The sequence below is a fragment of the Camarhynchus parvulus genome, chromosome 14 (assembly GCF_901933205.1).
Source record: "Camarhynchus parvulus chromosome 14, STF_HiC, whole genome shotgun sequence".
In the NCBI taxonomy this organism is placed as follows: Eukaryota; Metazoa; Chordata; class Aves; order Passeriformes; family Thraupidae; genus Camarhynchus; species Camarhynchus parvulus.
The window spans coordinates 11,888,316-11,900,944 of NC_044584.1; the positions used below are offsets into that span (position 1 = coordinate 11,888,316).

Consider the following 12,629-nt stretch of genomic DNA (forward strand, 5'->3'; position numbering starts at 1 on the left):
TGAAAACCCTGTGGCTCTTTGCTTGAGGACCTCCCTGTGAGCAGCCCCAGAGCCAAGCCAGAAGAGAAGGGGCCACCAGCCAGGCAGCCCGGCAGGGCTCAGAGGTGCAGTGCCCATCAAACTGCAGCTCTGGCATCTGGGGCCCTCATCTGCCAGGCAGATCCCCCAGGGGTCCAGACACCAGCTCACATGCTTCAGTTCTCATGGGAAGAGAGAAAGGGCTCCATGTTCACACTGTAATCAGCAGCGCCAATGCTGCCAAGTACAAGAGCACTTTGAATAAAAATCCTATTCTAAAACTGTGCCTTACTGACACATCTTTAATCTGCAGGCACAGTAAAGATGCCTGGATAGCCAACTCCACTTTGGGCTGCATTCATTTCTGTTGCCAGTCTGAGGTTATGGAGCACATCCCAGAACTGCTAAATACCCAGAGGAGTCACTGTGAGCTGCAGATGTCAGTTTCCCAAAGCAAAAGCTGCTTTATATCCTTAAATCCAGGAGGGGAGGGCAGAAGGAATAGCCCCAGCTGCTGTGACTGCACAGAGGAAGGGTTGGCCTGCCATCACTAACATTTGCCAGCTTGAAGAAAACATTATGCTAACATCAGAGGTAAATAAAATTTTTAAGCCACAATAATTTCCACGTTTTACCCCACCCATTTGTGACCATGCACAAAACCACTGCTTTGCCAACCATTGATAACTTAACAGTAAAACAGAGAGGTGGAACAACAAATCAAAAAGATAACTTTCAAAATATATATAAATCTCAAGCAAATGTGCTGGCAAAGTGAGGAAAGAAGAGAAGAAAAGGTTATTTGAGGGATTAAAGAAAGAAGCAAATCTGAAATTCTCAGAGAATGCAGATTCAGGAAAAACACTGATAAAGTTCCTTTTGGACAGGAAAAAAAGATTTCCTGTGAAGCATTAAGAGTGGATTGACATCTGGCTTTCCAGATAACAATATTCTGAGCAAACAAAGCCACATACAATGTCAGTGACAATCCTGAGATAAAAACCTCAGGCTCCGGCATCTTAACAGATGTTGTAGTGCAAAAGCTACCTGAGCTGCACTCCCCTCTCGATGCAGGGAGAGGATTGAGCACTGCTTCAGCCCAGGATAACATTCCAAAGGGCACTTTAAAGAACACTGCACTATTTGCCTAGTGCCTGGTACATTATTCTAGTGGCAAGGCTTGCTTTTCAGATCAGCACTGCAACACTTCATATGGGGTGTAAGGTCAAACTCAGCCCTGGAAAGTCAGTATTCTTTATCCAGCCTTTCATGTCCAGCACCAATTTATGCAGTGCCAGGAAGGAGATATCTCTAGAGGACAGCTCTGAAGTCTGAATCTCAGTGAGACATAGAATTGTTAAATTAAGTCCAGTCAAATTGATGAGAAGTGAGACAGAGAGAAAGTGGAACTGCCTTTGGAGCCAATGGCTTTGCCTTATTTGCCATTGCACAGCTCCCATCAGCCCTGCTGGCTTTGGGATTTCTGAGCTCACAGCCATCAAGAGGGCACAGCTGGGTCTCAGACATTTCTCCCAGAGCCAGTGCTGTATGTGAAAGCCAAGTGCTTTGTTTCAGTTCTAAGAGGAGATTTTCCCGTATTTCCAATATTGCATTTCAAGCCTGCACATTGCACAAGCTGAGATGTTTTGCGAGAGCAGCCGGGTAGCTCCAGTCTGGTGTACCCACTCCAGGCAAAGTGTATTCTCTTTTCTTCTCCCTGTCACCTGCTCCAAAGGTTGTGTCATTTGGTCACAGGTGAAATGGGGCAGGTCATGGTGAATTTGACAGAACAGAAATCATGCCTGATGTAGTTTCTATAGAATGGTGGTCACCCATGCTTTGCAGCCAGTGGCAGACACAAGGACATGATCTCCCAGGTAGTTCTAGCACCTGAAAAATAACTTGAAAAAGTGCTAAAGCATTTTTCCCAAAGGTTGAACTTCTTCCTAAAATCTGTTGGTTGTAATTATTTTCACCTACCACAAGAAGAAAGAAGACCTCTTCCCTGCACTCCCACCTTTTCACTCTTGGCAAATATTCTCTGGCCCAGGGACCTCATTTAGAAGTCATCACTCTGGTTTTTTATCAACCAATGTTACCTTGACCAACAGAGGGCAATACAATGAAGCAAGTGCAGGTCAGTCAATAGTTATTTGCCAGCTCAGTTTTTTTAACTTCTGGTTGCCAAAGATAATCTCCATATTGGCACCTGCTTAAAGGACCAGGGCCAGTCAGATCATCCCATTCAGTCCCTGCAGTGTGCAGTACCTCAGTGCTATTTTTATTATGATACACCTTCCATTCAAGTGCCAGACCCAAACTTCTGCTGAGCGTGTCTCCTTTAACTGAGGGTTCCCAACACAGGCTTTTATGGGAAGTACACAACTTCATCCTAAAATAATGCCAAGCAGCAAAACACAAGTAGTTTCACTGGGTTTCATTTAAGTTCTTTTGTTATACCTGATTGCCCATAATAGAAAATGTAGCTGTATCTGCATTCCTGTCTCCAACTATAAGGCACTTTATTTTCTTACTATTCTAAAGCACTCCTCAAGCTTCTGCTAATAATTTTGCTTGACCTTTATTAAAGACCAAGCATTAGCTGGCAATTAGATTTGGTGATCCCTTTGGTGATTGAGGCTCAGTGATTTACTGTAAATTACAAATAGTTCAAATGTTTCATTATGTTTATTCTTTATACAAGCTCTGCGGCCAGGTAAGCACTGACACGACATTCACTGTTAAATGATCTCATTAAACTTCTTAATTTAAGTGGTGCAACACTTCACCTGCCACATTATCCAAGGACTCCTGCAATGCACATTAAACATTCAGCATGAAGAGATGCTCTACCATAGTTCACCTTGTTGGGAGTGAAATTTCAGTCCCTGAACATAAGGTTGACTACTTAATGCTGTTTGTCAGGGACAATAAATAATGCAAATAGATAGCCATGTAAAGTAAGAGGTTGAAGACATCAATAGCTTTCCCATACGTTTTTGAAAGAGGCTCCCAAAAGAAAAGAATAAAGAATTTACATTATGAAAAAATACCACTAAAATGAAAAGTTAAGGAAAAGGAAGGAAGGTGCTGATTTCTTCCATTTCTTAATGAATGCAATGACTGTGAGAGATGATTTCTTGAGAACCCTTCAAATGTGTTCAACACCTTTTTTATTGACAAGCCCAGAGCAAAAGGAGGGACAGCCACACAACCTCCCATCTCTGAGTTGCTTGTGGAGGTTTGTGTTTAGCCCTTTCACCCCTCCTTTTCCTGCTGAGAATGTTTAACAGAGCTGAATGAAGTCAAGGGTGGATAATGCACTACATCTTTTCACTTAGCCCAATAAATAACATATTGCCTCTTGATGAAAGGGAAGCACTTTTGTTGGAGGCACCTTTATGTCCAGACTGTTTGCCAGTGGTTTGTACTCAGCAAGAAGGAGAAGCACATGGGTTAGAACCTCTTCTGTGCTAGTGCTGGACATACAGACTCCACAAACAAAACATTCAGGCATGAGGAGGAATAATAAGGGTATCTGGATTTTCCTGGCATGCATATGTTTTCTTTTACACATTTTTAATTGTTTCCCTCACAAAATGAATAGTTCTAATAGTTTTCTCTCATGCCTTTATATTTTATGATGCTTAACATCTGCTTCTGGACGTCTCTTCTGAAAGATGAAAGGCTCCTGGCAATTCTACTGTAGTCTGTGAGTAGACCAGACTGCTCCCTGGACAGATTTAGGCTTCATCATATTGTATTAACCCCACATATTGAGTATGGCTTTTTGACTTAGAAGGCTGGATTAGCTTTTATTATCAGAAGGGAAGTAGTAAAGGTTTCAGTATTACAGATGGAACGGCAGATGGGAAGCAAAAGCTTAATATGAAGCAGCTCTGGATAAAAACTATTAATCTACAAAATTCATATGTTCTTATGCAGGGAAACCTAGCAAAACCCACTGCAGTATGACTAACCAGAGAGAAGTGTAAAGTGCCCCTAGCCCATTATCTGACAAATCAGGGCATGGGGTCTGAAAGAAAAAAAAAATCCCCCAAACTCCCTATTTACTATTTCTTGAAAAAACAATCAGCTCTCTCTGGGTTATGCAGGGAGGTAATGCCTTCCTAAAGATTATAAATAATAATAATAATTTATAGCACCTCCACCATGAAAATTAAATGGACTCATATATATACTTGATGAGACAAGACCTTCCATGGTTTATAGCTGCAATATTCCATATTAAAAGAAATACTTAACGTTACTTGTAAGTCACTGTCAGTGGAGTTGGAGCACTAAAAAGGTTTATTATTTTTTGTTGAAGTGCATCATGGGATGAAGAGGAAGCATGTTCCCTTCAGTTCTGGTAACAGAGTGCTTTGGCAGGAAGGGAAGTGAGCACTTCAGAGCCTGCCTGGGTACTGAGTGACCCTGAGACCCCCTGAGAACCACCAAGAGGCCACCACAGAGCTCTGGGAGTGGCTGCAAGGGGCAAGCACGACCTTCCAGAGCTCCCCCTCTGAAGAAACAAGTGTCTGGAATTTCTCCAGCAGAGGTGGAATGACTGCAAGACAGCATGGCACTATCACGCAGACTCCATTAACACTGAACCACCCGCAGTCTGCCCCACAAAGCCAGTGGCTGTTGATGGCCGTGTCTGGAAGGCACTGACCCCATCTGGCCCTGGGGTTTGATTTGTTCCAAAGGGAACTGGGAACAGATCAGACTGGCCCAGGTCATGGCCTCAGCACTACACAGTGGTTGGGGTGGGCTCAACAGCACAGGATAACTGGACACACCTGCAGGCACTAGTGTACAACCATACCAGACATTCAGCACTCTCCTACAATTTATCCTGTTTAATTCACAGTGCCATTACCTACTTATTCCTTTATGGTCCTGCATTAGTCCACTTTTCAGCATCAATACAGCATTCCTCACCAGGAAAGTGAATCATCAGGAATAACAAGCTAGCTTTTCCCAAAACTCAAGAGATTTACAGAAAACTACATACTGTCCCTTATAAGCAAGGTTGATATGTCAAAACTGTTGGTTCTCTCCCTGTTGCACATCAAAAGTGTTTAAATAGTATGATTTCTTAATTCAAATCTCCATGTTCTAATATCAAGGTAACCTCAGTAACTCTTGTGCTCTAATCTTTCTCCCCAAAATGTGTTGCATTTCACTGAGAATGCTTAGAAATGGGCATCAGCAATAAAGCCTTTTGTCAGTCCTCACAAAATCCTTCCTGAGGCATAGGCTCAGGGGTTTTGCTGTTGTTCACTTCAGTGGCAATTTCTGTCCAAGAGCACCTTCAGGAAGGGATTCAAACTTTGAGAGAGATCTTGGAGAAACCTCACCAGTGGAAGCATATTTCTCTTCCAGGAGTATTAAAATCAAGTTGTATCATGAGGATATCGCCCAAGAAAGTCACTTCCCCTTTCATTGGTTCATTTCAGCATAGAGGGAAACAGAAGTCACAAGAATTTTGTGTTTTCTTCTTCTTAATAACTCTTACAACCTAAACTTAAAAACAGTTTCAGGACACTTGGGGGTTTTTTGGGTGGCTTTGTTATTGTTGTTGTTGGGGTTTTTTTGGATTTTTTTTTGTTTGGGTTGGGGTTTTTAACAGACTATCTACTTTTGCACAATGTAGTGAACTTACTGAATGCAGCTCTGAGGCCTGGGTGATGTAAATCCAGAAAGAATATAATTTCATTTAAAACCACAAGCTTTATCATGTGATGGTGTGTGAAATTCTTAGCCTGATGCCATCTGAATGAGGATATTCAGGCCACGGTTGGTGCTGAAGATATAATTGACTCCTAGCAACTTATTTGTCACTTCTACAGCCATTATCCTCTGCAGAAAAAGTACTAAAAGAAGGGAGAGGAGTACCTGAATCTATATTCATACCTTCATCCCTTGCTGAGACATCAAATGACACTGTTAATCAGAGCCCTGGGAGGGAGGAATCTCTCCATGCCTGGGCTTCATTTGCGGAGCTCCAGCACTTCTGGCTACTTTCCTCTCCTCTCTTGCAGGTACCCCTTTTGTGGGAAATAATGACTAACTGGAGCAGCCTCTCAGTGAAAGTCCCCCCCAGGCAAAGGGGAGACACACAGGGTACAGGCAGGTGGTTGAATCCTTGGCTAAATTGTGGCTGTCCTGTCCAGCTCACCAACAGGAGTTTTCTGCTGTAAAACAAAGGAAACTGCTCCTCTGCTTCTTGCAGCACAGCACAGACCTGTCATTGCTTATCTCCATACCCTCTTTAGGAACAAAACATGTGCATCCTTAAAATTCTCATTGTACCTGATCGGGTAGTCGGCAGCGCTGAGGTTGATGAAGAAATCCCAGGGCCAGTCACTCATCTCCATTAAGTCCTTCATGGTCTGCAGGTAGGTGGTCAGAAGGCTTGCTCCTCCCCAGATGGTGGCCATTCTCCAGGAGGTGACTCTCACGTTTGGGTACTGGCTGGCAAACTGCAGCACTTGCCGGTGCAAGTAATTGGATCGCTTTACAGGAGAGAAGAGTGATACATTCAAGTTATTCTGTCCAAAATTGTCTCTCCCTGTGTTCACCAAGGGCCTACCCTGCTTCTTGACTCACTGAGTGCTGCCATTGCTTTGCCCTCACTTACTATGGCAGACAACCTTCTTTTTCCTAAATGTACAGAGAACCCTGGTTAATATTTTTTGTTACAACTACAGTAATCACTAACCAGTGTGATTAGCTTTATTCACCATTTGTCATCACAGAGCTCAAAGGGCTTTTGTAAAGGAGGTGAGTGCAATCACCTCCCTTTTACAGTGTGTCACTTGCCCAAGGCACCTCAGGTCAGCTCTCCATCCAATGGGCCACCACCTCACTCTGCACCAACTTATCAGTTACTGCTAACTAAATGTACAACAGACAGACAAGGGGAGATACTCATCACAGAGAAGGAGAAATGAAGGCTGTTACATAAATAAGATAACAAGAAAGAAAATTTAAGGGAAAAAAAAAAAAAAGAGGCTCCAAACATGTAACAGATGGAGAGACAAAAAGTGACATGCACTTTATGCAGCAGAGGTAAAGGGAAGATGAAGAAGTTGACAAGGATGGGTAGACTGACAGATGGTGAGACAGGCAATTTATAACCAGTGATATATTACCTTGTCAACATGAATGTAATAAAAATGGTCTTTATGGTAAATAGCCTTAAACATGCGCTGGAGCTGCCGGGAAGCTCTGCCATGAACAACCAAGACAAATGCGATCCTGACTGGGTTGGCTGGCATGTACTCTACGGAGTCCTCATCCCACTGAACATTGTTGTTGGCTTTTCCTGTTCAAAAACAAAACACAGGACATCTCTGAGTGTATCCACAGGGCAGGGTCAGAGAGCAGTACACATTCCACCTCGGCTCCCTCTTCAAAGGCCTTTGTAGGGCAGGGTGAGAACTCCCGAGGGGTGCAGCCCGTGTCCCATCCAGCCTGTACCCCTCTCCTTTGTCCCCACACCGGGGCACCACCCCTTGGGCAGCAGCCCATGCCCATGGGCTTCATCCTGAACAAGGCTGCACAAGCACAGACAAGTAGCCAGATGTTTATGAGCTGTATCAAGCTCCACCTGAGTACAGACATCTGAACCTTCCAAGGAATCCCCTCCAAGTTTGTAACTAGTGTATAAAGTATTCAAACACTGACAAGGCTGGTGTTCCCCCAGAAGGAAACCCCCTGTTTAGCCAAAGATGCTCATTCCCATGATCTGCACAGCTCTGCTGAGAAGCTGGTGGAACTCTGCTACTGAACAGCTGCTGAGGATTATTGACAGATAGCATTTATTTGTAACAGCAGATGTGCCCCGGAACATTTAAATGCAACCTGCATGTCTTCACTTTTTCACTGAGGAGTGGGGCCCTTCCAGTACAATTTAAAATACCTGTTCATTTTTATTTTAACAGAATCATTTCTGGTGTTCCTTTTCTAAAGCAAACACCACAGTGTGAGGTTCAGACAGGATGTGCTGATAAACTGAAGAGCTGAGGGGCATTTCTAATAAGAAATTGAAAGTGCTTTGGTTTTGTTTGTGTACCCACTCTGCAATTCAAAAACCAGAACACAATGCAAGAAAAACATAATTTTATCCAAAACACAACATTCATTCTTCAATGAAACAACATCATTCTTCAGTGCTCTGACCTTGTAAGGACCTTTCTCAACAAAAATGATTTAGAAAGAACCTGAAATTTTGAATATTAGCAGACAAAGAAGGAAAGTACCTCCAAGCCAAAAGTCTTCCTCCTGCCCAAATTTTCCTCTTGCAAATTATAATTTTATTATTTTTTAAATGAAAGGAATAGTGTTGCCTTAAAAGATACTTGATGTGTGTCCCCCCTGCCAGAGGTACAATTTTCAAATTTCTAAGATCTGAGCTGTTACCAGTTTCTGCACTTAGTGCCTTTTGTGATGTCCCTTTCTCCTCCCACCTCCAGGCTCCTTCTGCAGACAGTGGAGACATTTGTTCCAGGCAAATGTAGGACAAATTTGAGGCTGTTCCTGGGCTCAGTTATCAGACAGCCTGAGTGCAGCTACAAAGCCCACTGCACCTTCCAAAACATCTCCTACAGTTATTAAAAACACATGCTCGTGTCTGTTTGATTTGATACAAGGAACATGTAGGAAGACATTTGCCAAGAGTGAAGTGAGACTAAGAGAGAGGGAGACACTTTTCCCCAGGTTTTTGAAACTGGAAACATATGTTGGTAAAAGTAAACAATACCAAAAGCTTTCTTCTTTTCCAAATGTAATAATTACAAAATAAAGGTTGGACAGAGAAAAAAGACCTTTGCCTAATCCTTCTTGGGCATCTCCTCCTTGTTCAAGGCAGTAGTATAAACTTGGAAAAAACAGACCAACTGAATGTTTGTAGAGCACTGTTTAGGTGATCAAACAATGGACAATATGATGTCCTGAATTGTACTGAAATGCCCTTGAGTAGTTGAAACACTCCTTTCAGCCACGAGAGAGAGATCCTGCTGCAATGGGAGCAGCACATCCCAGAAGGGAATGGTTTCAACATCTCCCACAACTCTCCCTTCAAGTTTCTCCTCAGCAGTGCTTCCCCAACACACTTCTCCAAGTCAGAGTCTGTTTTTCCCAGGAAAGCTGTACATGTCAGAGGTGTCCCTTGTGCCTAGAATGGGCTCTTTGCTGGCTGTGTCAAGGGCTACAAGGCAGCGGTGTCACTGTCCAGGAGCACACACAGATCCCAGCAGAGAGCCTGCACAGTCCCAGAGGCTCCCAGCACACCCTCCCTGCCCACAGCCCCTCATGGAACATCTCTGTGCAGTAGTGCTGCTCAAAATTAATGAACTTTATTGCTCCCTGTTGTATGCAGAAATTAGGAAATTTCCAGCCCCGTAAGTCATTCTTAACTTTACATGGGACACAAACAATTTAAATGGCATTTCTTTTAAAAACCCTCCACCAATGGTTCACTAGGACTCAGAAGAATATTAAAACATTAGGAAGAAAGCTGAAATTTAATTTATTCTATAATTTGCAGTTTGTTTATTATGGCCATTGGCCTATGCCCATTTCTGCTGTTTTCTCCTGTGCAGCTGATGAGCTTTGCCATGCACGTGCTCAGGGTTTCTGCAGAGTGACAGGGACAAAAAGGGACTGTGAGAAAAAGAAAACGTGCTTGCAAAGAGAACTGACAGGGGAATGAAGGGCAATTGCAATTGCAAAAACAAGCCATTTTTCTTTTAAACTGTTTTCATTTCAAGCTGATGATGTCCCATCAATGAACTCAAATATTTTTAGTGGTTTTCATTACATTTTTGGATACCTCTCTTTCGAAATCAGTGATTTTCTGCAATGATATGCAGAAGGTGAGGGGAATTTAAAATAGTCATACTGTGGGCCTTTTATTTTAATCTAACTTGCTGTCAATACCTACGCTATCATTTATCTAGCAATTACTGAGAACAAAATCCTCTCAAATTTTCACCTGAAATGCCACCTCACTGCATCAGTTTTCTCTAATAAATTCCTGCAGGGACTTATTTTGTTCTCTTCTGTTTTCCTGCTCTAAACTTTTTTTTTCATATGCTAGTTTCCTTCCTTCTCTTTTAGGTTTAGGATTTTTATACTTGCATTTACCACCTGCATACTATTATGGCTTTTTAAATATAATCCTATTTGTGGCTGCCTGGAGTTTCACAAAGGAAGATTGCTACACTTTTTCCATCTGTCAGACTACCTGCTACTTTGCTCTATACTGTCACTTTCCTGGTTTTAGCTCATGGCTGCTCAGCACCCTCTATTTTGCAGACTACTTCATTGATAAAGAACCAGCCTGGTTTGCAAAGAAGACGAAATTGGCAGGAAACATTCAGTTGAGGATCTGCTTACTAAAAAAACCAGCAGGACTTCAGATCTGTATGAGCAATGTCAAGACCTGAATAGCTCCAGCCACTTCATTTCTATGAAACTCATGCAGACCAAAGCCCAGCTCATCATGTCAGTGCCTACATATTAATGAGCTGCCCCAGGTAGGAGCTCATCCTCTTCAGGCTGTTGGGACAGGATACACAGAAAATGCATCAGAATGAGTTCACTTAATATCCATTCACTAGTGATAAAAATCTAAAAGGATTTTAAGGAAGCACTTGGATTTTGACAGCTCCTTCAGTACCTCACTGCACTGCATCCTCTCCATGCACTAAGCTCAGCCTCAGTGCTGATTCCAGCTCCACCCTCAGCCACTTCAGTCCTGCAAAAAGCAGCTGCCAAGATCACCACCTTCTCACCCAGCAGCTACAGATTCATGGACAGCTTTTTCCCTCTGCAGCACTCCCTATGCCCAGCCTTCACTACACTTGTCACCTCTCAACATTCCATCATCTGCCTTTCCAAGAGAAGTGAGTCAAGCCAACACAAGAGAATTCCCATCTCCTCCTGCACAGATCACTTGGGGCAGTGGGACTGGAGGTGTACTCCATCTCACCTAGAAAGCTTCTCAGGGTGAGAATATTGCCTGTTAAATGAAGTTTCCTACATGTTTGGGGAATTCCCTTTTTCTGGGATAATTTACACAGACCAGTGCTTTACAAACCTTAATAAAAAGCCCAGAATGTCAACAGAAAGTAAAACAAAAACCATCAGTGCTTTATAAACCATAATAAAACCCCCACAATGTTAACACAAAATAAAACAAAACTTATGAAGTACATGATTGTTACAGTTCCATATTGGGAGCACAGCTCTACCCACAAAATTGCTTTGCACATATGAGTCAGTGGGGAGAGTGGATGGAACATCCTCTTTATGGCCTTTTGGCACAGGTGAAACAGCCCTGCCCTTGAAGCAGGACTTAAGCTTCCTCAAAGTTTGCTGTTCCATTACACAATGGGAACAGAGAATAGAAGAGCAGCTCCTCACATTGCCTTGCCCCAGAGAAACTGGAACCTCAGCAGAAGGGGAAGTGCACACCCAAGCTCATCTTCCAGCCCTTGTATCAAGGAGCATTTATTGTGCTACCTCCACTGAAAACAAAACCACAGCACTTTGCTCTGTCACAAACTTACTAAGAAAAGTAAAGTCTCCACTTCTGCTTCCTACTCAAAGCCTGACAGGCCTGACATCAATGTGTTAGCAGGAAAACCTGTACCTGTTTTGAAGATAACAGGAGAATCTCAGCTGTAGTGCAATTTTAGCTTGCATTTTCTATGTCCAGAGAAATCAATACTCATAATTAAGAGCTTAATCTTCAACTGTTGCAGTATTACTGAATTCCAGAATAATGAAGACAGTGCAATCATTTTCACATTTGTTGTGATGCCACATTATGTTCAATCATCCTCCAGTATAACTCAGAGCCAGCCTGCTGATCTCTTACCTCTGCTGTTAATTAATGGGATCACACTTCCCCAGCAGCACAAAGCAATCTTTCAATCTATTTTGTGAGCCATCTTATGTTTTGTAAATCAATCCATCACCTCATGTTCTCAGTTTGGTATTGTCCTGGCAGTCCAACAGATTCCCTCTGCACAGAGATACCTGGATGCTGCTGCTGACTCCATCTGAGCAGAGCTGTGTGTGTACCCTGTGCCTTGGGCCATGAATCAATGGACAGAGGACTTTAGTAGAGTTATTGCTGTGCAGTTCAGCAGAGTATTTGCTGCTATTACATCCATAGATGCAATCAGGAGCCCTGTCATTATAGCAGGAGTATGAGCCATAATCACTCCAAAGAGGCAGAGCTCTGTAGCCCCTACTTAAACTCCTAGGAGCAGCTCCATTCCCTTCAGTGGGACCATTTCTGCAACAGTCAGCTGAGTGGTAGTTGCTGTACTCAGATTTCCACTATAAACTCCTCTTCAATTGCTCACAACTCAACAACACAGCAGGTTGAAAATTTCCAGGCTTGGCTTTCATCTAAAAACGTTTTCCATTTTGATTAGAGCACAAACGAGTTTGCCTTGTTCAAATGGTGGCAAGACCAAAAATAAATAAATAAATACAATGTTTTCATTTAGGACACAACAATTTTGTATCAGACCTAGTAACAGAAGTAGTTGGAGGGTTATATAAAAACCACAAAAAATGTCACT

General features: G+C 42.7%; 1 protein-coding gene across 5 annotated transcripts in view; it reads right to left on the reverse strand.

The window, feature by feature from the left end:
- The window catches only part of XYLT1 (xylosyltransferase 1), a 177,466-nt gene that overhangs the window by 56,735 nt on the left and 108,102 nt on the right, over window positions 1-12,629 (reverse strand). For all 5 annotated transcript variants that reach the window (XM_030957983.1, XM_030957982.1, XM_030957981.1 and 2 more), the window contains 2 exons: window positions 7,182-7,354; window positions 6,340-6,542 (listed from right to left, as the gene is read on the reverse strand). In XM_030957983.1, the coding sequence (XP_030813843.1) occupies window positions 6,340-6,542; window positions 7,182-7,354 (376 nt within the window). The remainder of the gene's footprint in view (window positions 1-6,339; window positions 6,543-7,181; window positions 7,355-12,629) is intronic.